This window comes from Rhipicephalus microplus, chromosome 4 (assembly GCF_043290135.1).
Source record: "Rhipicephalus microplus isolate Deutch F79 chromosome 4, USDA_Rmic, whole genome shotgun sequence".
In the NCBI taxonomy this organism is placed as follows: domain Eukaryota; kingdom Metazoa; phylum Arthropoda; class Arachnida; order Ixodida; family Ixodidae; genus Rhipicephalus; species Rhipicephalus microplus.
Window position 1 is genome coordinate 211,649,101 of NC_134703.1, and position 23,557 is coordinate 211,672,657.

The following is a 23,557-nucleotide window of genomic DNA, read 5'->3' on the forward strand; positions in this document are numbered from 1 at the left end:
GTAGCATCCCTTTCTTGTCCGATAGTGCTCAATGTACATTACATGCCAATGGCTGCTAATGGGGATCGCAGCGTGCGCGTTGACTAAAAGCCGAATGCTCATGTCTCTCATTCCCCATTAGCAGCCATTGGCATGTACATTGAGCACTATTTTTTATTGTTAAACAACGCACAGAAGAAATCTCTCACTGGCACCACCTTGGAGGTCAAGTGTTATACCTATTTTGGGTATGTGCCACTGGTGGTTACATACGAGGGACGCCCAAGCCACGCCATAAGGAGCTTCGCCCCTAAAATCAGCATGGGCTGAGGCACATGGCAGCAATGAAAGTAAGAAGCCCATTTGAGTGCAGTAAAGTGGCATGCTAAAATAGCCTTGAAATGGTGACGATGGCGGTGCACCTTTCCGTGTATGCAGCAGTTTGTTGCATGGCAAGCAATAAACAAGGAGCCACAGAGGTGGTAGTGTAGTGTGCACTTCACTCCCTTGTTTACCCGACAGGCTACCTCAGTCAGTAAAAAGTTACAGAGCAGTCTTGCACGAGATCTCAATTGGTCGAAGTAAGAAAAACTGTCGTCGTACTGAAGGAAAGCACACAAGTCTGGTGACGGTTGGTTTTGTGGCACATACTAAATGCTTTTCCTGAGCACACTGCTCTTGCTTTACAGAGTGCGGCATCTTCGGCAGGTCGGCAGGGAAACATCACATTACCACAAAGAGATGAAAAAAAAATTCCGATAGGACAGCTGCTAATTAAAATTATTTAGTACTCAATAACAAGTTTTCGTAGCTGTTCACTCTTATGTATGAACCTATGTTGAGTCACATTGGTGTGCTGTGATGAACTGAATCGCTTCTGTTAATGCACAGTATTAATGTGTGGGACTAAAGGGTGATGTAATCAAATTAGTCTTAGAAATATTGGCACACACACTTTGTTGACTCTGGGTGATCTTCTAAACTGTGGATGAAGAAGCATTAACCGTGCTGCTCAAGTGGCACAAACATTTTGACTAAAGCGCAGTGCATTGTTTCTTAAAATAAATATGGAGTGAGTTTTAACTTCTTTTTTCGAATAATTTAAGTGAATTTCAGTATTATGCTAAGGCCCCTTCTCTCATCAAAGACAACAGCTGAAGAAGTGTCAGTTTTTGGGTATGCTCTTACTGCCAAGGTTCATGAGGAAGCATTTCTGTACTCGCAAACTAGGACGACGACTAACATTTCACTTTGTGTAATTACACTGAATCATATCTTCCGTGACAAACTCCACCTGTCATTTTCATACTTTGGCTGCATATGCAGCCATTCTTTGGCCATCCCAACTGAAGTTTCCTCTTGTAAGAGCATGTGCATAGTGTCAAGCACGTTTTCTATTGTTATGCAGAGAATTTGTTAGTGGTGTCTTTCCTAATTGGTGGCTGTTTGTCATTCATGCTCGGTGCAGCCCTTATATGAAAACCCTATTGTAATTGTGCAGAGAGGAACAAAGTTTTGCTTGCAGTGTGAAATGGAAGGCATTTGAGTAGCACCCACGCTGGTGTGTACAGAGACTAACCCATCTCCCCGCATCATCCTGCAGCAGCCCCTGTTTTTCGGCCCCTTTTTTCTAGTTCGGTCTCCAAGGAGGCGGACACGCGGCCCTACGAGGAGATCGAGTTCAAGAAGGGTAAGAGCAATCGTCCGAGCGACATTTCCATCAAGGTTACCGAAACAAATGGCCAGGTCAGCAACCCCCCCCTCATGGTTTCCCCCGTGCGGAGTGGTGAGTACCTCTGCCTGCTTCTTTCACGCACACAAGTGACGCATGGCCCCATGACATGCGTTATGCCACTGTCCCCACTTGTATGTGGTCATAGTAAACAGGTTAGTGTAGTCGCATTGTTCTTTCAAGCTGGCCATGCATGCCCCTACTGTAAGATACCTGACAGAAACAGGTCAGTCATCACGTGTGCGTTTTGTTGCATGCGCAAGTGAAATTTGTTCATCTATAGATGCACACTTATAGTGTCATGGAAAGCATTCGAGATGCTTTTCGGTCAAGCAGCTGTTTTTTGTTTTACTTGTACATATACCGTGTTTACTCACATAATGAACCCACCTCGGTCCTTCAAAAAAAAAATTATTTTTCAATGTCTCTGTTCATTTATTTAGGTGCAATAGCCAGTGTTATTGATGATCGAAACAAATGCCGATGTATCACGCCATTATGTCGCAAAATAACAATGCAATAAAAGTCAAAACATAGTTTAACAACGATGCTAAATAGATGCGAGCAGCGCGAACGCGGTAGTTGTTAATTAAAATTTAAAGGTCATGCCCTGTGAGGCAGAGTGCCATATGTCAAACACACAAGAAACTTCTTTGCTTATAGCGCCATGCAAGCACAGTGGCGCGGAAACAAAGCGCAACCACGTCAACGGCACAGCATGCACCCATAACATAGGTGCACTGCCATCTAACACAGCCGAGCAGGGGGGCCGCCTCCAAGTCCTCTCTGGTGGCATAGGAGTTAGGGGGGTAAGGAGGAATTAAGCTGGCATGTCAGCCACTTCTGCACAGATGCAAGCACAGTGGCGCGAAAACAAAGCGCAACCACGTCAACGGCACAGCATGCACCCATAACATAGGTGTGCTGCCATCTAACACAGCCGAGCAGGGCCGCCTCCCAGTCCTCTCTGGTGGCATTGGAGTTAGGGGGGGAAAGAGGAATTAAGCTGGCATGTCAGCCACTTCTGCACAGTACTAGCAGAAGCCGGAAAAGAAAGAGTTGAAAATGCTTAAGCAGGTGCTAGGTACAGTAGCGTATTGGTGAACAGGCAGAGAAGAATTCTCCTGTCCACCTTTCCGAATCCTTTGCAGTGTGCAGGAAAGTGGCAGTGGGAGTCCCGATAATAGGTAATTATCTCTCTAAAAGTCAGGAGAGGAGTGTTCTTTTCTTTCTGGATCACAGCGTTCATTGCTGGGAGAAACAGTGGCTTGAGGAATAAGTGTGCAGGCGGCCGTGTGCACCTCCTCTTTGCCTGCCAGGCCCTGATGGCCAGATTAGTGAGCGGGGAGAGGGGTAACCTACCTGCGGAGAGGATTTAAGAATTTTGGCAGCTAGGGGTGAGATTCGTTCTAGTTCGAAATTTCCGCAGGCTTATCTGAAGTTGATATTATAACTTTCCAGCCCAACATGCCATGGGTCCGGCGTGCCCGGACAGTGGCCATGACTTATGGGGTTCCCTTGAACTTCAGTGCATGGCAACTAACCACAATTTACATTACCCCAACGTGGCTGCTGTATCAATGGAGTACATATGTAATGTTTTATAAGATTGGGTAGGTGGCACTGAAACCACTGTTGACGTTTCATGAAGATTAGCGTCTGTTTGAAAAGTAGTTCTGAGACCTGGCGTAGCTCTGTAGTAGAATGCTTGACTGCCATGCAAAATGCTTGGGTTCGATTCCTGCTGGCACCCTGAAATTTATTATTTGCATTTATCAGGGGGTCAACGCTGCTTATGTCAGGTTTTTCTTAACACGGACATTTATTCTGTGCCATTGTTGGGTCGACGCTACTGTCGGGTATTTCTCAACCCTTACGTTAAAATAACCTATGTGTGTTCTTGTCGTTCCTAGGTAGATACTAAGTGTCACTCACTTGTGGCACATACCCGCATACCAGCGGCACATACCCGCCCGTGGGTATGTGCCGCGTGGGTATGTGCCACTGTCTGACGGGAAGTGTTTGACAGCATACGCAACTGGATTGTGACATTATTCATGTCTTGACCAGCGTGTCATGTTCGTCAAACCATCTTACCTCCCATGCTAATTTTGGTTCACGCCAAGTTAAGGAGGTAACCACGAGAGCAGCCAAACGTAAGCGCCCAGATAGATACGCTCAAAGTCGCTGAAGTTCGCTAAGAAAGGATTCGCATTTAAAAATAAAAGAAAACGCGGTCGTGATCGATTAAATTGAGCCCTTGCGGAAAACAAGACACCTTCACTGCAACACAGTAGTGACACGCTGGCACCATGCCGCCTGCTCCTCGCTGCGTCAGTTCGTCATGATGCGACCATTCGCACATTCTTTCTATTATAATTATGATTTTAGTAATGGCCAGCATGACGAAGATCACAATGTGTTTTGGCTAGAAAAAAAATTATCTTTGAAACTTTCGAACTCAGTTTTCAAAGTAGGTGTTGCTGGCGAGAACTCCGCCAGCAGTGCAAAGACACGAATTCAGCTGGCAATCGGAGGTTCGCACACATCACGATTTCCGCTGAACTGTTCTTCATTAATTTCCTTACATTCCTAGAGAAAATGAGTGAGCCATAACCCGCTGAGGTTGGGAGACACATGCAATAAGCTGCCCACGTGTCACCGCTATGTTTCAGTGAATCGCAACTCGTTTTCCACAGGCACACGTTTTGGTTGACCACGAGACCGTTTTTTCTTCTTTCTTTCTTTTTTGCACCAGAAGTAGCGAGACTGGGGTGCTTCAGCTGCCACTCATTAGCATTGATACGTTGCATTGCCTTGTGGCAATTAATGACCGTCGTTTTCGCGGTTTTGCGGCGAACTCGAGATCTAGAGCTGGGACGTGGTACCCAAAGTTTTCGAATTATTCTGACTGGTGCCGGCCGCTGCTTCAAATTATCCTTTCTAACTTATATTGGAAAATATGGGACCGCAAAAATTCTTGTAATTAAGCGGGATTTCAAAATAACAGAGGTTGAATTAACGAGGTTTTACTGCAGCTAGTAGGTTACAGCTTGCAGCTAGTAGCTCAAGAGTGAAATGGGACGATAATTAGTTGCGAGACTTTTGTTACTTGGTTTACGAAGTGGTACAACTGTTTCATTTATTCACGGTATAGGCAGAGTAGATGAATCCAGTGATTGCTGAAAAGTTTTGCGAGAATAATTGAATTAATGACCTTGGTGTTTTTAGAAATTTTGTGCTGATAGTCATAACCTGGTGAAGGGTGATGGCTGGCTCAGGGAGTCGATAAGTTTTACAACGCCATCGATGTCAACAATCACTGGAAGCACAACAAAATCATATTGATGAGTGGGAGAAAGGCGATTACTGTGGGAGGCGGAAAAGCTTTTTGTAAATGTGTCGTTAAGAGCTGAAGCACACTGTTCTATTGGAATATGATGGCCTGATGAATCCTCCTGAGATATATTTTCGTCATGTGAGGGGTTGATAACGCTCCAAAGCTTATTGGTGTTTGTCTTTAACATAGTAGGGAGTACGTAGCCTAGAAAGTAAGATTTCGCGTTATTAATCCCGCTACGTAGGTGTCGAGTATATATATGCTGTAGTATATATAGCATATTGTCGCGGTGTACCCAAAACAAAAGGTGAAACAAGTTGCGACAGCGTGTTTTAGAATCGGCTGTACACAGAATGCCCTCTCTGTCTTCCTCTGCTAAAGCTACAGGCCCGCTACCCGGAATCTGCAAAACACCTCCATCATTGTTCTCTTCTATACGTATATACACGTGTCACTTGCCCCTCCTTGTAGGAGCATCACATCGATGCTACATACGAGCTACCGTTGTGTGAAAACGCACAGTCAGTCACTGACATGGCCTGATGCGTACCTCATGTGCAAGTTCAGGCCGTTTGTGTCGATGCCTGGTGCAAGAGGGATTGTCGGGGGCGACCTCGTAGGTGATGTCACTCAACTTTTGCAATACTCTATACGGTCTGAAGTATCGCTTTAAGAGTTTCTCGAAAAGTTCACGTGTTTCGTATGAGTATCCAAACCCACACTTGGTCACCGGCTTCGTAAGTCACTGCTCTCCGGTGGGCATTGTAGCTACCTGCGTCGTAATGTTGTTGCTGGCGGATTTGCAAGCATGCGAGCTGCCTGGTTTCTTCTGCGCATTCTATAAATATGTCAGTGACTGTGCCATTGTCATCTCATTCATGTGGTAACATGGCATCCAATATTGTCTGTACCTCCCGTCCGTGAATAAGGTTGAATGGATTCATGCCAGTCGTTTCTTGCTTAGCTATATTGTACGCTAGGTAAGATATTGTACGCTAGGTAAGATTTCGTCCCAATTTTTATGTCGAACGTCCACGTACACCAACAGCATATCTTCAATTGTCTTGTTTAGGCGCTCTGTCAGTCTGTTCCTCTGCAGGAGGTAGGCAGTGTTCTTTCGATGACTCGTTCCACTTAACATCCAGACGTGCTCAAGAAGAGCCGTCATGAATGTGGTCCCGCAGTCTGTTATCATGACGGTAGGTGCACCATGTCGCAGCACAACATTTTCTATGAAAAATTTGGCTACCTCCGCTACTGCACTTCGTTGGATAGCTCTCGTTTCAGCGTAGAAGGTAAGGTAATCCGTCGCGATAACCCAGTGGTTCCCTGCAGCTGAAGTAGGAAGCGGACCCACGATATGTCGGATCGAGTCAAATGGCGTACTTGGGACCTGAACATGTTGCAACAGGCCGGCTGGTTTCGTCAGAAGAGGCTTGCGTCGCTGGTGGTCCAAACAAGTTTGAATGTGTCGCTTGATGGCAGTAGTGAGCCCCTGCCAGTAGTATCTTTGCTAAACTCTCGCCAATGTGCACATGTAGCCTAAGTGACCAGAAGTCGGCTCGTTGTGACATGCTAGAAGCACTTCAGTACGGAGGGTTGCCGGAATAACGAGCAAGTAGAGATATCTGATCGACAAACATTTTTTTTTATATAGGACGTTGTTTCATATAAAAAAACAATGACAATACTCTTGCAAAAAGTCTTGGTGCACTCTGAGATCGTCCATCGAAGTAATTAATCAAACCAAGCCGCTCGATGTCGTCACAATGTTGGGCGATGATAGATGTATCGAACACCCCAAGAAACGCAGTTTCATTCTCATCAGGTCGGGAAGCTGATTGTATTGGTGATCGGGACAAGCAGTCAGCATCCGTATGTCGCTTCCCCGTCTTGTGTACAATGGTCATGTTGAATTTTTGCGGCCTTAGACTCCAAAGCGCTAATCAGCTGGTGATATATTTTAGATTAGTTAACCAGCAAAGTGAATGATGGTCGGTAATATCTTTAAAGTGCCGGCCATACAAGTATGGGGGAAATTTCATTACTGGCCATACTACGTGAGGCATTCTTTTTCTGTTGTTGAGTAGTTTGCCTCTGCGCGTGTTAGCGTTCAACTTACGTAGACGATCACTCTTTCTGTGTCCTCTTGCCGATGCACAAGCACAGCACCCAGACCGACATTGCTAGCCTCAGTGTGAAGCATCGTCGGGGCTTCTTCGTCAAAGTGGGCAAGCACTGGAGGTATTTGAAGACGTTGACGTAGGTCATTAAAGGCAGCCTCCCACTCTAAAACGACCTTTGTCCCACTCTAAAACGACCTCGTCTTTCGTGAGACGAGTTAGCGGCGACGAGATATGGACGAAGTGTGCAATAAACCGTTGATAATAGGCACTAAGGCCCAGGAAGCGTCTTACAGCCTTCTTATTACCGGACGGTATGGGGAACTGTATGTCGGCAGCAATTTTTTCACGTTTGGGCCGAACGCCTGCGTAGCTGACGAAAATAGAAATGACACTTCTCTGGTTTCTAGGTGAGGCCCGCGAACCGTATGACATGTAAAAGAACTTGCAGCCTTTTGAGATGCTCATCAAAAGTAGCCGAAACACTATGATGTCATCCAGATAAACTAGGCACGTCTTCTACTTCAATCCTGAAAGTACGGTGTCCATGAGCCTTTGGCAGGTCTCGAGTGCGGAGCACAAACCAAAAGGCAAGACTTTGAATTCATTTAAACCATGTGGCGTGACAAAAGCGGTTTTCTCCCGGTTTCTTGGGTCTACTTCGATTTGCCAGTATTCACTCGTCAAGTCCATGGAAGAAAAGTAGTGAGCGTGTCGAAGTCTGTCAAAGGAGTCATCGATACGTGGAAGCGGGCACACTTTTTTTTGGTCACCTAATTCAGCTTCCTGTAGTCCACGCAAAAAGGCAAGGTGCCATTCTTTTTCTTTACTGGCACTACAGGTGATGCCCAAGGAATCTGTGACAGCTGAATAACGCCATCTTCAAGCATTTTCGCCACTTTTCGTTACATGGCTTCGCGCGTTCCTTTAGAGCCACACAATAAGAATTTTGGTGAATAGGTCTCCCTGTGTCTTCAGTGATTATTCGATGCTTTGTCAACGGCGTTGGACCAACTCGTAATGTTGACGAAAAGCAGTTATGGAATTCGGCTAGCTGCTGAAGTAATCTCTGTCGGTTGTCCTTTGACAAAGTGGTTCCAACGTCAAGAACAAATTCTGATTCTTGATTAGCCGCTTCATTCAATACTGATAAGCATAAACTGCCTTTCATTTCTGTGATATTGTCGAAGGGAGCGATGGCTGTGCCCTTCGGAAGGTGCTGGCACTTAGCACTAAAGTTGGTCAGGAGCAAGTTCGTGCGTCCACCAGTGAGACGGACGATAGCTCGTGCGACTAAAATGCCATTGTTATATTCAGTTTCGGTTTTTACTTTGTGTTCTTTCACCCCCAGGGGGCGCGTCTGTCTTTTATGTATATATTCGATGTGTTGCGTACAATAAACGTCTTTTTGTACGGTGGTGCTGCCGGTGCTTCTTACGTCTTTCGCAAACACCACATTGGCGACGAGGATGGAATAAACACGTCAAGCTACCTTCAGCATCGAGTGTCGTCCGGGTCCGCCCCACCATGAGTTTCTCCGGCCTTGCTCCGCCGCCGCCGTTCCTTCCGACGCCCGGCCGGCCGTCACTTTCATGGGAGGAGTGGGAGCAGACCTTAACAGTCTACCTTCTAGCGTCCGGAGCAGCTGAGTTCCCACCAGCGCGACGCAAGGCCATTCTTCTGCATTGTTTGGGGGCAGAAGGGCAGCGTGTTTACCGGACTTTACCTGCAGGGTCGAATGTCGCAGCACCAGCAAGCGCCGTAGCACCGGAAGTACAAGAGAAGCCTCCCGCGGCCGCTACTGACGAGTACGAGGCTGCACTCATCGCCTTACGGCAGCAGTTTTCCACGTCGGGTAACGTCGTCGTCGAGCGTCATCGTTTCCACCGCCGCAGCCAACACGCAGGCAAGTCCGTTCATGACTTTGTTCCTGCTTTACGGGAGCTCGTTTCGCATTGTTTGTTCGCTTCACAAGATGATGCTCTGCGAGACCGATTTGTTGCCGGCGTTGTTTCCAACCGCGTACGTGAACGGTTGCTGCTCGAGGGTTCCTCCCTTTCGTTCGAGAGCGCAGTGCGGATCGCTCTTCAGTTTGAGCAAGCAGCTGAAGAGCTGAAGGAATTTTCTGCTTCGGTCGAGCCTGTTTCTGTACAGCGTCGTTCCCAGTATTCGCATTCTTCGCGAAACTTCAATTTCCAGCCAAAAGCGCATTTCCAGCAAAACTCTCCAAGCGCTACCGGTTCGCGTGCGCCGCAGGGGCCCCGCCTTCCCTCGGCGAGACAGAGATAGCCGGTCCGTTTCACCACACTGTTTCCGATGCGGCTCGCAGAATCATCGCGGATCAGCGTCACAGTGCCCTGCGCAGGGAAAGAAGTGTTTGTTTTGCGGTATCAAGGGCCACTTTCAGAAAGTATGCAACCGCAAGCGTCAAATGCAAGGCAGGCTTCGTGAAGTTGGCATCGATGACGATGCTTTGTCAGGGGGAAGTTCTGAGCAAGTTTTGACTGTGCAGCATCCCGCTCGCAGCGCAATTTACATACAAGCACGCGTAGCGGATGTCAAGTTGTCATTCCTTGTTGACTCAGGGTCGTCTGTTTCAATTCTATCAGAGCAAGAATTTCACCAACATTTTCAAAGCAGTTTGCTCCTCCCAGCTCCGCATGTCACTTTGTTTGACTATTCGAAGCGGCCAATTTCTGTGCTAGGCTGTTTCCAGGCAGACGTTCAGTTTAAAGGGCGCTCTGCACCACTTCTTTTCTACATCGTTCGTCAAGGAACTTGTCTGATAGGCCTTGACGGCATTAAGGCCCTAAATCTTCGAATACAGGGCTCCACTCTTGAGTGCCTGCACACGTCCGTTGCCCCGCCGCCGCGTGTTAATGACCCGACACCTTGTCACATTCCGATGCAGTCAATAGAGCAACCCAGGCAAGCAAACCTTCCGCCAGCCTTGGAACACGACTTCGCTTCACTTTTCAGTCCCGAGTTGGGTCTTGCTAAGCGGTTCACGCATCGTGTCAAGATTCGGCAAGGCGTGCAGCCCGTATCTTCGAAGCTGCGCCGTCTTCCATATTCACTTCGGGAACCAGTGTCAAATGAACTTCACAGATTGCTGCGCCTTGACATCATCGAACGCATCGATGCTTCTGAATGGGTTTCGCCCATTGTTGTCGTTGACAAGAAACACGGCACCATCAGAATTTGTGTTGACCTCCGGGAGCCTAACAAGGCTATTGTACCAGACAGCTTCCCGTTGCCTCATACAGAGGAACTCCTTCATGCCTTGGTAGGCGCGACACACTTCTCAAACTTGACTTGGCTTCTGCCTATCATCAGGTTCTTTTGCACCCTGACAGCAGGGACCTGACAGCCTTCATCACGCATGAAGGACTTTTTCGGTTCAAGAGAGTTTGCTTTGGGTTAGCTTCTGCCCCAGTGGCATTTCAGAAGATGATGGCCACAATTTTGGATGGCTGCCCTGGTGTGTTGTTCTACATTGATGACGTCATAGTCTTTGGGAAAAGTGCAGAAGAACATCTTTTGAACCTAACAAAGGTCTTGCAGAAAGTCAAGTACGCAGGCCTGAAATTGAACGACAAATGCCTCTTCGACGTTCCAGAACTTTCTTTCCTAGGGCATAAGGTCACTGCACAAGGTATCTCGCCGCTTCCAGAGAAGGTAGACTCGGTAGTTAACACTCCAGTGCCAACAGATGTTGCTGCCCTCCGTTCATTCCTGGGTCTTGTAGAATACTATTCCAAGTTTGTTCCCCGCTTGGCCCAGGTGGTCGAGCCTATGCGCGTTCTGCTTCGCAAGAATGAGCCATTCATCTGGTCAGCTGAAGCAGACAGCAGTTTCCGGAGGGTCAAGGAAATGCTTTCTTCAAGTACAGTTCTCCACATGTTCGATCCATCACTTCCAGTCATCGTGTCGACCGACGCTTCTGACTGTGGGCTGGGAGCCGTTCTGCAGCAGCAAAATGGCCATGAGCTCCGCACAGTGGCTTTCGCGTCTCGTACCTTGTCACCAGCGGAAAGAAAGTACTCGGTCGGCGAACGCGAAGCATTGGCATGCATCTGGGCGTGCGAACGATGGCATACTTACCTTTGGGGTCGCCATTTCAAGATTCGAACGGACCATCAGGCGTTGGTATCGTTGCTGTCTTCGCAAGGACGTGGTAGAAGGCCACTTCGAATTGCACGCTGGAATGCGCGACTCCTATGCTACAATTTCACTGTCGAATACTGCAAGGGGTCCACCAACACGGTGGCACATGCTCTTTCTCGGCTGCCAGCTCTTGCCGCGCAGGCACAGCTGGCCAAGGATGAAAAAATTGTGTCGTTGGTCGAGTCGGCTTGCGTGACGAAGGAAGAATTCAAGCAAGCTGTCCTCAACGATGGTTGTCTCCAAACGGTCAAGTCGTTCGTGCTCGGTTCTTGGCCACCACAAAAGTCCATATCAGAGGAGGCAAAATCTTTCTACTCTGTGCGCGAAGAACTTTCTGTTGTTGATGACCTTCTATTGCGCGCAGAACGCCTCGTTGTTCCGTCCTCTCTCACGGCTCAGTGCATCGCCGTTGCCCACGAGGCACATCCGGGCATCACGCGCACAAAGGCGCGACTTCCTGAGCTATTCTGGTGGCCACGGATGGACAAGCAAGCTGAATCTGCCATGAAAAACTGTCACATCTGCCTGGAAGCAGATAAGTCTGCCAAAACATCGCCAGCGCCATTGCAGCCTATTGACTGGCCTGAAAGACCATGGCAGAAACTGGGCCTAGACATTGTTGACCCATCGGAACATACACCTCACAATAGCCAATTTGCTATAACACTGGTTGATTACTATTCCAAATGGCCAGAGATATATTTCTGCAGCGAAGTGGCCACAAGCACCGTGAAAGACTTCTTAACCAGTGTTTTTGCCCGTGAAGGATACCCGGAAGAGATTGTTTGCGACAATGGGCCGCAGTTCACTTCGCGTGAATTTGTAACCTTTCTTCAAAACCGAGCCATCAAGCTGTCTCATTCGTCTGTATATTACCCCCAGGCGAATGGGCAAGTCGAGAGGTTCAATCGAACTCTGAAGAACTTCATCCAGGTTTCACTCCTCGAAAGGAGACCTATCCGACAAGCAGTTACGGACTACCTCTCTATTTACCGCTGCACTCCACAGGCTACCACTGCAGTTGCCCCAGCAGTTCTGCTGCATGGGCGAATGCCCCGAACCAGATTGGATGTTCTGGGATTTTCGGCACCAGCGTTTGCAAAAGACCCAGCAAAGGAACTGGCGCGACTGCGCCAAAGGGTCCGGCTTCAACAGCGAAGCAGTAAGGAGTACATGGACCGCAGGAGAGCTGCTAAGGAGCCAAAGATAGCTGTGGGTGATTTCGTTTGTATCAAGAAGCCGTCCGTTCGCTTCAAGGGGGATCGCTCTTTTTCCTCGCCAACTGAGGTGTTGGGGAAGAGGGGACCTGCCTCTTTCCAACTTGCAGATGGCCGCACATGGAACGCCTTCAAGCTTTTCCGGGTTCCTGAAAGGGGCACGAGTCCACCATACCAACGTTCGGAGCTACCTGCGCCACAGCTTCCGGTTCAAGTGCCGCAGCCTGCCCTGCCGCCGCCGCCTTCTCCCGGGTCGCAGCCGCCGCCTCCTGGCGTACTGCAGTCTGCCGTACCGCAGTCGCCTGCTCCTGATCCGCAGCTGCCTGTACCAGAGCCTGCCATGCTGCAGCCGCCTTCTCTTGGGCCGCAATCGCGGTCTCCTGGCGTACTACAGAGCTCTACAAGCTCATTACCATCTCCGGCCGTGCAGCATCCCCATCGGCCGTCCCGAGAGCGCCGGCCACCGGTCTGGCTCAAGGACTATCAGACCCACTAGTTGCCTGTGTGTATAGCACAGTGTGTATGTAGTGTAAATATGTATGTGTATCCAGCGTGTAAAATGTACAGTGCATGCATAGGGGTTTCTTACTAACACTTACTAACAACTAATCACTACATATAAGGGAGGGAGTATGTTATATTCAGTTTCGGTTTTTACTTTGTCTTCTTTCACCCCCAGGGGGCGCGTCTGTCTTTTATGTATATATTCGATGTGTTGCGTACAATAAACGTCTTTTTGTACGGTGGTGCTGCCGGTGCTTCTTACGTCTTTCGCAAACACCACAGCCATGGCTTAATAGCAGCGAGCCGATTCAGTCAGCAATGCCTTCTCCGTCAAACGTTTCGTGGCCTTCCACTGAAATAAGAGTGCATGACCGTAGTGGGACGACCACATCATCATCAATTATACGTAAAGGATTATGTATCGGGCCAGAACAGTGGACTAAACCAGGGCTGTTGCAGAATGTAATTCAACGGTCCGGGATGTTGATGGCAGCACCATATTCTCTCAAGAAGTCCATCCCTATAATCAGGTCCTTGCAGCACGAGGTGAGGACGACGAACGTTGCCACGAAAGAAGAGCCACCAATCTCGAGTCTCGCTGTGCACCTTCCGACAGGCATTAACAGCCTGCCGTCCTCAGGTGAGGTCCCGTCCACGTTGTCTTTAATTTCTTAAGGCGTACGGCCAGGTTTTCACTTGTAATAGAAAAATCAGCACCGGTGTCAACGAAGGCTGTTACTTGCTGTTCATCCAGTTCATACAGTTTCGTCAGTGTTATGATTCGTCGGCTTTACAGCATCCTGTGGTAAAAGTTTATGAGGGTCTTTTTTGATCGTCTTGACGGCCTGCAACCTCACCCCCGGAGGTCGCCGCCTTCAGTTTTCTCGGCGTGGACTGGGTGTCCTCCTTCTACTAACATCAACAGAATTGCGGTGGCGTGACGAAGGCGAGCAGGCTGGAGACGAAGAGCGTGGTCAACGTCCCAAACCTGACTGGTAATCAGGCACACTGTCGGCATTGTTGGCACGACGGTCGTCAAAAGGGGGTCTAGAAAAGGGTATCCTTGAGAATCAGCGTCATCTCGGCGTGCTTCATAGTTGTCGTTAGCGTGTCGATTGTCAGACCATGGCCAAAGAGGGCGAAGCGTATGAACGCGATGCTAGCAATGACGGGAAGTGTGGCCCACACCTCCACTGTTAAAACAAAGGGGACGCCTGTCTACAGTGCGCCAGGGGTTTGTTTCGCAAAGCTACGAACGCCGCAACGGCTCGTTATGTGGCGAATGCCATGTCATGTCGAGAGACAGCTCTTCGTACGGCGGCAGGATGGCAGGAAACCGCGGTGTCTGTTCTTGCGGCGGTGACCAAGGAATCGCTGCCGATGGCTGGTGGTACGATGGCGCAACAGGTAGCGGGTGGTGTAGTGCAGCTGTGTAGCTCGTGGATTGCTGATTGTGAGTAGGATCAGTCGTGGAAAATGCTTGGCGCATTTCTTCATGGACGACTTCAGCGACAGACGCCATGGGTGTTTCTAGAACCGGAGTTCGCAGTTTCTGCAGCTCTTCACGAACAATCTCTCTTATTAAATCGTGCAAGGAGCTTTGATTGTCATGCGTCGTAGCGGTGACTTGAATGTGAGCACTGCTGGACAAGCAATCGTACTGTTGGCATTGAAGGTGAAGCCGCCGCTCTATAGCAGTAGCTTCCTTGATGAAATTCACCATGGAGCTTGGCAGGTTGCAAAGAAGTCCGGCAAACAACTGCTTTTTTGCGCCACACATGAGGTAGCGCAACTTCTCGGTGTCGGTCATGTGCGGGTCAGCTCTACGGAAGAGACGGGCCATGTCCTCAGCGAATATTGCGATCATTTCATTGGGTTTCTGAACCGTAGCCCGAGTAAGTGCTGCGCACTGTTGCGGCGGTCGACATTCTGTTGCGGCGGTCGACATAATCATCTGCCATTTAAAGTCATTCCATGTTGACAAACTGCCTTCTCTGTTCTCGTACCAAGTACGAGCACTGTCGTCGAGATACAAATAGGCACGGGAGAGCCCTTGTTCAACAGACCACTGGTTGATGTTGGCAACACCTTCATAGTAATCAAGCCAGTCTTTCGACGTCTTCATGTGCACCACCGCCCAATGCGATCAGGCACCAGTGGTGAGAAAAGGGTTACTTAAGATAAGGCGGGAGGACTACTGTCACGGAGTACCTGTTGTGGCCTGTGGGTGGCCATTGACAGAGGCTAGCGGTGCCTTGGAGAGCGCTGCTGCGAAGGGGTCAACTTTGGAGGGAGGCTTCACAAGCGACGATTGAAGCAATGGACATGAGTTTTGATAAGTGCTTCGGGCAGGAAGAATGGCTCCCTGTGGGAGTGTGGAGCATCATGCGGGGTCGCGGTTTAGCACCTCCACCAGTGTCATGGTGTAGCGAGAAAAAAAGATGGAAACAACTTGCAACAGCGAAACAGGGCGTTCCAGAATCAGCTGTACACAGAACGCCCTCTTCGTCCTCCTCTTCTGAAGCTACAGTCCCGCTACCCGGAGTCTGCAAAACACCTCTTCTATGCATATGCACACGTGTCAATATATACAGCAGGTTATGCTTATCCAAATAAACACTCTGAGTTAAAATCTTTAGAGGCCACCGGCCGTACTACAAGCTTGTAACTGCAACTTCTGTGCTTGTCAGTTTCAAGTCTTACACATGTGGCAATTTTCAAGTCCGTCTTCAAAGATGCACTCAAGATACTGCTCTTGAGAAATCCAAATAGAAATCTCTACCCATGCACCTGCATAATTAAATTTCTTTTACAGCAAACCACGTTGAACTTAGGCATTTAATGAGCGCTAATTCAGTATTTCAGTGTTTGTAAAAAGTAAAGTACAGATGGCACATTTGCAATTTAGTGAAGTCCCCTGATTGCAGTCAGCCAATACATTTTTCAGTATTTCTTTTTAATACATCTTTCTTTCTCTCTCTGTAGTCATTCTTTCTTTTTCTCCCTCTTTCTCTCTCTCCCTGTATCTCTGTATAATCTTGCTTTTCTCTCTTCCTCCTCCTCACCCCTTTACCAAAAGCTGCTCTGCCAGCATGCGAGCATGTTGCAGAGAAACGCGTTCCCAATAATTTCCTCATCACCCGACTTAATTAGGATGGCCACTCAGGTAAGACATGGAAACTCAGCCAGAATGGTATTTGCATTGATCAGGTGCTTATAAAACCTTTACGCCATTGTACTGTATGACTGGAAAATGCCACTACTTGATATCTTCATTCAAGGGACGAATACATTGTTGGGCCACGATGCGAGCTGAGTGAACATATCAGTTATCTTTTTGTATTCCTTCAAAGTGCCATGTCTACAACACGATCTCTGTAGGAGCCGCAGAAAAGAAATTTATAAGTTACAAATTTAGTATATTGCTTTAATTACTGACACGCTAGAATACAATTTTGGATATGAGATAACATAGAATGCGAACAAAGCCGAGAATAGCCAAATGTAACTATGTTAGCGTCTAGTCTGTTTACTCCAAATAGCTTGGCCCAGATAGAAGAAGCAGTTTTTTGGGATAAAATGGCAAATATTTGTGTATGCGCAACCCCTTTAGAAAAGCAACACTGTTAAGGAGGAATATGTTTTCCTATGACCAGGGAATTACCTGCTCTTTGATAATTCTAAAATGACCACGATTGTCATGATAACATTTCAATAAGCATAAAAATGCGTAAAAAAGGAAAGGCGGTGGCGATGCCACCTTAAATTACCAGCAGTAAAAATCGTCACGTCATAGATTTTGATAGAGTCTACTAGGGCCTACATAGATCCTAGTCGGTAAAAACGAACTAAATTGACATCCGAGTGACCCACAGACTGAACATACTAAGTTTCAGGATACCTTGAAGAGCCAGTACTCCAAAATACAAAGAATACAATTTGAAGTCTTTGATGCCACATGCGGAGATTACAGAGCAGAATTCTGAAATGAAACAGTGATCTTTCTTTATCTCCTATCAATAAACTTATGGCGTTGAAATGAATGACATTGTCAGTCTAAACCAAGTCAATGTTAATGTTCAGAGTCCCTTTACCAACTGAAAAAAGTCTTATTCTGGCCAGACCCACGCCCACCGCCTCAAACCCAGGCCCAAACCCACGGTGCGACCTCCTGTACCCAGGCCGGCCCACAGGTGGTCGGGAGGGCCTAGGTTTTCGGGTAGGCCCGAATCCCGTGAAGTGCTATAATGTGCGCTATGCACAGATGAGCACAAGTGTCATTGACTGGGCTGTTCTACTAAATCCTTTCAAGGCAGGCCTCTAAAATGAACCCTGGCATTGCTCCAACCTCTTTCAGAGTTGGTCACATCTTCTTCCTACCAAGTGGTGGGCATTCTCTACGTTTTCTTTTTCTCAGCAAAGTAATGTGACTTTTGCTACGACAAAAGTGCATCTTCACCAGTACTTCCTCCTAGCTTCAGTAACCAGAATGCAATAAAGTGAAATTTATTATTTTAAAGATCAGCAGGAGTGCATCGATATTCTTTTCTTCGTGAAAATGAAGCTAACTAAAATAAATAATACTCAGGAAAAGACAAACGGTAAACAAAACAAAAAAAGACATCTCGAGATGCTTCGTAGCTTCATGGATTTACCTGGGAAAAGTGTTCACAAAAACAAAAAGGAAAGAGAAAAGAGTTTATATTTAAAATCCAATGGAAACTGAATTTGCACAGTCGAGTGCACTTGCACTTTGCAGTGCAAGACACAAATACGCATAATATTGATCATTTCTTTGATATGCTTCATTGTGCGGCACTGTTTACCTAAATAATACTTAAATATTTGAAGAAGGAAACAGCGTATCAGACAGTGCTTGCAGGTTAGGACGTTACGAAAGTATTAAAAGCTACCATATTCCATGCTCAGTGCTCACATAATATTGTTGAAAACTTGCCTAGGTGTGCAACCAAGTAGATAGCTAGCACCACCTGAGAAAGTCGTGAAATCATTTCTCCTTGAAACGTGGACAAACTCATTTTCACGTGAGTTTGAGAATTTCACTAGCTGGGGTGTTGTGCGATCTGAGCAGCACGCAATGCATGGGCGGTGCAGATCCCCAGTGTGTGGCGTGTGGCACTAGCTCCCGCATGAAGTGCATCTGGCTGAACGACGCCGAGTTTTCTTTCCTGCGCTACCAGCCGTGGCAGTGCCTGCGCTGCGCCGTCAACCACTCGTTCGAGGCAACAGGGGCCGGCAGCCCGGCTGCACGGCGAAACCTCTGCATCTGGTTCACGCGAGTCACCCGGCTCAAGGCCAACTACACCGAGCTTCAGTGCAAGATGCTCTCCTCTTCGGCCGAAGGTCAGCGGCTGCATGCGCCCGCACTGTGACTGAGCATGCACTTTTGAAATGCTAACACTGCCTGCGAGTGCTCTCTCATGAGATCATTGTAGGCAGCACACACACGCAGACACCTTGTACGCAATGCAAGGCACAAGAGCACAGTACCAGGCCAGGTGTTGATCCAACATGGTTCCAAAGCTGGTCAGCACACTAGCCCGCTTCAATGTCTGACGTCATTGCTATTTAATACAGAATGGCAACTTCTGGTAGATTGTGAAGACTGCTTGCAATGTAGCATGCAAACTTCACCTTTCATGTACAGGCAGTCTTAAACACACTAAAATCTGCTTCGCAATTGAAGTTTTCTCTCTTGAAGAAATGCAGCATGGAAGCTGTAGAAGCTGAAGGAGCAACCTTTGAAGAAACCATCATAAACTCTCTTGGGGCAGCTAGTGCAAGTGCAGTTGCGAGGTAGCCATGAATTGTCACAACTTTGCATAGTAGGGGAGTACCTACTGTGCCATTACTCATCATTCTGTGGATAACCAAGGCATCCACCGCACATCTGTGAGGCATTATGTGCACATGTTTTGGTGCTGTGGCTTTTCAAAAGGAAGAAGGGAACAGGAAACTGTGCGACACTCACGAAAATGACGAAACAAGTGTTGTTCAGTGTTTCGTACTGTTTCTCATTTTCTTCAAGATGTACCTACCCAACCGACCAAGTAAGCACTCTACGACGATGAAGAGTCATGGCTGAGCCTTTTGCAATGGGTGAGAAGCTCTAAACCACCCACTGTTTATGTAATTCACAGTGTGGGACATCTGGTGTTATTTTTTTTTCTACTATGTTACAGTTGAATCTCATTATTTCAAACACATTTAATTTGAACGTGTGGTTTATTTGAAATCACGATGAGGTCCCGTCAAAGCTAAGTGTATTCTAGTGGGTGAAAACGCCCGGTAATTCGAAGGCCCAAGCACTTCGCGCGGTTAATTCGAACATACCGCGCTTCGAAAATACTCTCAGCACTCCGCCTGATCCCGCCTCAGCACCTGCGACACCTCAGCGCTGCCCGAATGCTGCCCGCCAAGGAAACGAAAAGGAAACAAAAGTCTGTGGTGGAATGTTTGCTCTCTCTCAAATGTCGATCGGCGACGCGCCCGTGTCACGCTTCTCCCTTTTTTGTCCCTGCCACGTAAAGACCCTCCTCCTTCCAATGTAGTGAAAAAAAAAAGAAAGCGGTCGCTGGTGTTGAATGATTGTGTGGTAGAAGGAAAGGAAAAAGGCACTATCTTCTGCAGCCCTTGCCCCTTGCGGGAGCACGGCTCTGCACCTTGAAGGGGGGGGGGCTCTCACGCGCCCCCGGTGCCACGCTTCCCCCTTTCCCTTTCCTGACACGTAATCCTTCTCCTTTCAACGACCTGTGCGAAGAGAGCAAAGAAAAAAAAGCTGCCGTGGAGTGTTGGTTTTCTCTGAAATACTGATCTGCTTCTCTCCACGTGGAGACGCTCCTCCTTTCTCGTCACGTGCTGGCCATGGTGCGGCTGCGTAGCGCAGAACGGGAGGCTCTGCTACGCAGCAGTTGTTGTCGTCGTCTTTAGAAAGTGTCAGCGCGGGACATTTTCGCGCGCAACTTCTCTTGCCAGGAGAATGCTGGAGGCGAAGTACAAATGCTTTGCAAGCTGCGTGCGAAATTGATTAACTCGCTGCAAGGCAAACGTGTGCAGGCGCGCATCACCGATTACTTCAAATAATAACGGATGTCCTGTGATTTGTGAATAAATGTAAGTCTTCTTAAACTTCCCCCTCGTGTGTTAGCTCAATGCACATGTGCCACTGCATAGAGAGCCCTCCGTTTAGTCAGCTTTCATTGATTCGAACAAACTTTCGGGCCTCTGCTAGTTCATATTATCGTGATTCGACTGTATAATAGTACACATGTAAAAATGATTCTATTCTCGTCATGATGCTTTTACAGGGTCTTTCTTTATGCAAAAGAGTTTCAAGCACCTATGTGGCTCTGTTGTACAATATGCCACTGGGTTCCAATCAAGTTCGAACGTTTTTTTTTTTTTTTTTCCTCTTCCGCGATAGCCATTTCGGATACTGGGGACTGTGGCCTCCAAAATTAGCTCACAACAGCTTTCACTGCAAAAAAGAAATAATTAAAATACAGTGTTTCCAGGAGAAAAGCATTATCACAGGAAAATACTCATATTTTTAATTTAATCACTGTGGCCTCCAAAATCAGCTCACAACAGCTTTCACTGCAAAAAAGAAATAATTAAAATACAGTGTATCCAGGAGAAAAGCATTACCACAGGAAAATACTCATATTTTTAATTTAATCACTGGCAATAAACGGTAGCGACCTCGGGACAGTATCAGCAAGAGCTGGACGGTTATAAGGACAATGTTGCAGCAGCAACTAGCCATGCAGTTCAAGCGCGCGCAACGCTATCAATGTGGCTGTTGCGGTGGGCATTCATCTTCACCACAATTCATCCCCTTTTGGAAAAGGAGCCATCTTGGGGACTCATGAAGAACATAGTACTAGTGGATTTTAATATGGCTTCAGATGCTGTACGTGGATGGCTTCGAGAAGCAATGGTCTGTGGATGGCGTAACTGGCTCGATGGCAAAGCATACAGGTCACGTCTGCACAACAACACAGTAAGGGACCTCATATATTGAAACAAACTTCAAGGAGAGGCGAGTAGGGACAGCTGGAACCCGAAGCCACTCAAGTTTGCCTGAAACAAAGTAGGGTACTGATGGTCATTGTCAAGTCAAGATTTTTGTCTCCATTAGTCGAAGGTAGTGAACTGAGCAAGCTTACGGCATTCCTCAGCACGGCTGCCAGCTTCACGGATGGGCAAAGACTCGGATGAATCAGGGTTACATGGCAGAATGGTAGCTAGTGTGGTGGAGGGTTCTCGGCCATATAAGAGGTAAAATGGTGAAGAGTTTGTAGTCGCCTCTGGAGCAGTGCTATATGCGTACATTATGAAAGGCAAAATGTGGTCCCAATCAGAATAGTCTGAGGCAACATACCGTATTCACTTGCATAATAGGTACAGTCTCTGTCCAGAAAATCTGGTGCCAAATTCGGAGTGAGCCTATTAGGTGGAGTAAAATTTCCAAAAATTTTATTGCCGACTACAACGTAGACCATAGATAACATACGATGATTCCATACAAAACCGCAACTGATCCCCCGTGACCGCCACCGAAAAGCAACCAACGCTGACTAGGCGTAGGCTACGGTTCGGCATGTTGTCGCAGGAAGTTTGTAGGAGACAACATGAAAATTGGGAGTCAAAAAGATTGAACTCAAGCACTGATCCAAAAGCAGCGCTCGTGATACGATGGTAAAGCTCGCGGCTGAGAAATCAACGGCGACATATGTCTTTCAAGCTTGTGCAAGTCTGGGTAGTGGTAGCAAAGCTGAAAGCTGGCGTAGCAAATTCAAATAGCTTTTAAATTTGAGGACCATATAGCAAACGTGATAACGACGACGCTACAAAGTAGGTGATACAAGAAATGTAACAAAATTACGGAAACTTATATATAAGAATAAATAGTGGCAAAAACGAAGTGATGCCTTAAAGCACGAAGAAAAATAACATACGCACAGCCAAATTTTTACATATAGAAACGCCTGAAGTATTACAAGTATTGAAGACTAAACATCCGAAGAAGTAATATTGCATGAGAACAAAGCACATATGTTGTAACAAGCACTAGAAATATGGAGAAGGCAAACCTATGTCATGGTTTGGATGCTTTTTCAAAGTCATCACATGAAGCGACATCAAGTGGTAAGCTATTTTATTGAATGCTTGTTCGGGAAAAGAGGGAATTTCGAAAGATGTTAGTCCGAGTGGAGTATGGTTGCAGGTTCTGCATATGACGATGCCTAGATGCGCGAGAAAAAAAATGGCCGTATACTTATGGGCAGGGATGTTTAGCTTCCAATCATAAATTGAATGCAAAAATTTCAGACGTGTCATTCTGCGGCGTTCTTCAGGCACAGAAATGCCGTTGTCTTTGATTTATTTTATGGGAGAATCTGTTGATTTAAACTTAGAAAAAATAAGACGTACATTGCGTGTTTGAACCATTTCAAGTTTTTGAATATCTTTTTGTAAAAAGGGTCCAAACTACGGATGCATATTCTATTTTAAGCAAAATACACGCTTTGTACACGAGAATATCTTTTTGTAAAAAGGGTCCCAAACTACGTATGCATATTCTATTTCAAGCAAAATACACGCTTTGTACACGAGCTTTTTTAATTTGAAAGGGGCTTTTTTCAGTTTGTGCCTCAGAAACCAAGCTTACAAGAAGCTGATGAGCAGACATTTGTTATATGTGAAGACTAAGATAGTGTGTTTGTAATGGTAACTCCTAGCTACTTATATTCATTTACTTTTCATACTGGCGTTCCGTAGACGTGATAGGTAAACGTGAATGGCTGTTTCTTTTTTGTCACACGTAGGAGTATTGTGTTGTCAGGGTTTGATGTCATTGACGACCTAGTACACCACTCACTAACATGTGTTAATTGAAGATTTAGATCAACCTGATCTTGTTGGCATCTCACTTTTTATACAGAACACAGTCGTCAGCAAACAATCTGATAATAATGTTAGACTCAACTATGTTAGCTATCATTTATGTATACAGAAAGAATGGTCCCTAAAACACTTCTCTGTGAAACACCTGATAATACCGGTAATGTGTTAGAAATATGTCCCCCCACGTCAACGTACTGTGCGTGATTTAATTGATAAGCATCTATCCAATTTATGACAAAAGATGTAAATTCAAGTTTTGTAGTTTTAAGAGAAGTCCGCCATAAGGAATGCGGCCGAATGCCTTGCTAAAATCTAAGAAAATGAAATCAACCTGGCCTGAATAATCAAGTATTTGTGCAAGATCATGAACTGTTTCAAGAAGCTGTGTACACGTTTATAGTTTTTTCCGAAAAGTATGCTGGGGTGGAGACAGCAGATTACTATTTTCAAGAAAATCGATATTAAAATGAGCAAATAAGTGTTCAAGTACCTTGCAGCATGTAGACATTAGAGAAATTGGGCAGTAGTTTTCCTTCAGCAGGCGATCGCCTTTTTTATGCACAGC

General features: G+C 46.8%; 2 protein-coding genes across 11 annotated transcripts in view; both read left to right on the forward strand.

The window, feature by feature from the left end:
• The window catches only part of Amph (amphiphysin), a 197,406-nt gene that overhangs the window by 133,087 nt on the left and 40,762 nt on the right, over positions 1-23,557 (forward strand). For 3 of the 10 annotated variants that reach the window (XM_037423611.2, XM_037423612.2, XM_037423615.2), the window contains 2 exons: positions 1,614-1,765; positions 18,178-18,426. In XM_037423611.2, coding sequence (XP_037279508.2) covers positions 1,614-1,765; positions 18,178-18,426 — 401 coding nt within the window. The remainder of the gene's footprint in view (positions 1-1,613; positions 1,766-18,177; positions 18,427-23,557) is intronic. The other 7 variants (XM_075893965.1, XM_037423613.2, XM_037423616.2 and 4 more) reach the window with 3 other exon arrangements.
• LOC119172494 (uncharacterized) lies at positions 6,218-9,466 on the forward strand. Its single transcript, XM_037423617.2, has 2 exons — positions 6,218-6,250; positions 8,459-9,466. Exons 1-2 carry the CDS (start codon positions 6,218-6,220, stop codon positions 9,461-9,463), a joined length of 1,038 nt encoding a protein of 345 aa, XP_037279514.2. The 3' UTR covers positions 9,464-9,466.

What these genes read in the sequence shown, in the direction of transcription:
- LOC119172494 (XM_037423617.2), top strand. Translation starts at nt 6,218, where the DNA reads ATGAATGTGGTCCCGCAGTCTGTTATCATGACG. An exon ending in CGCAGTCTGTTATCATGACG is followed by an intron (nt 6,251 to 8,458) that starts GTAGGTGCACCA and finishes GACGGACGATAG; the next exon opens with CTCGTGCGACTAAAATGCCA.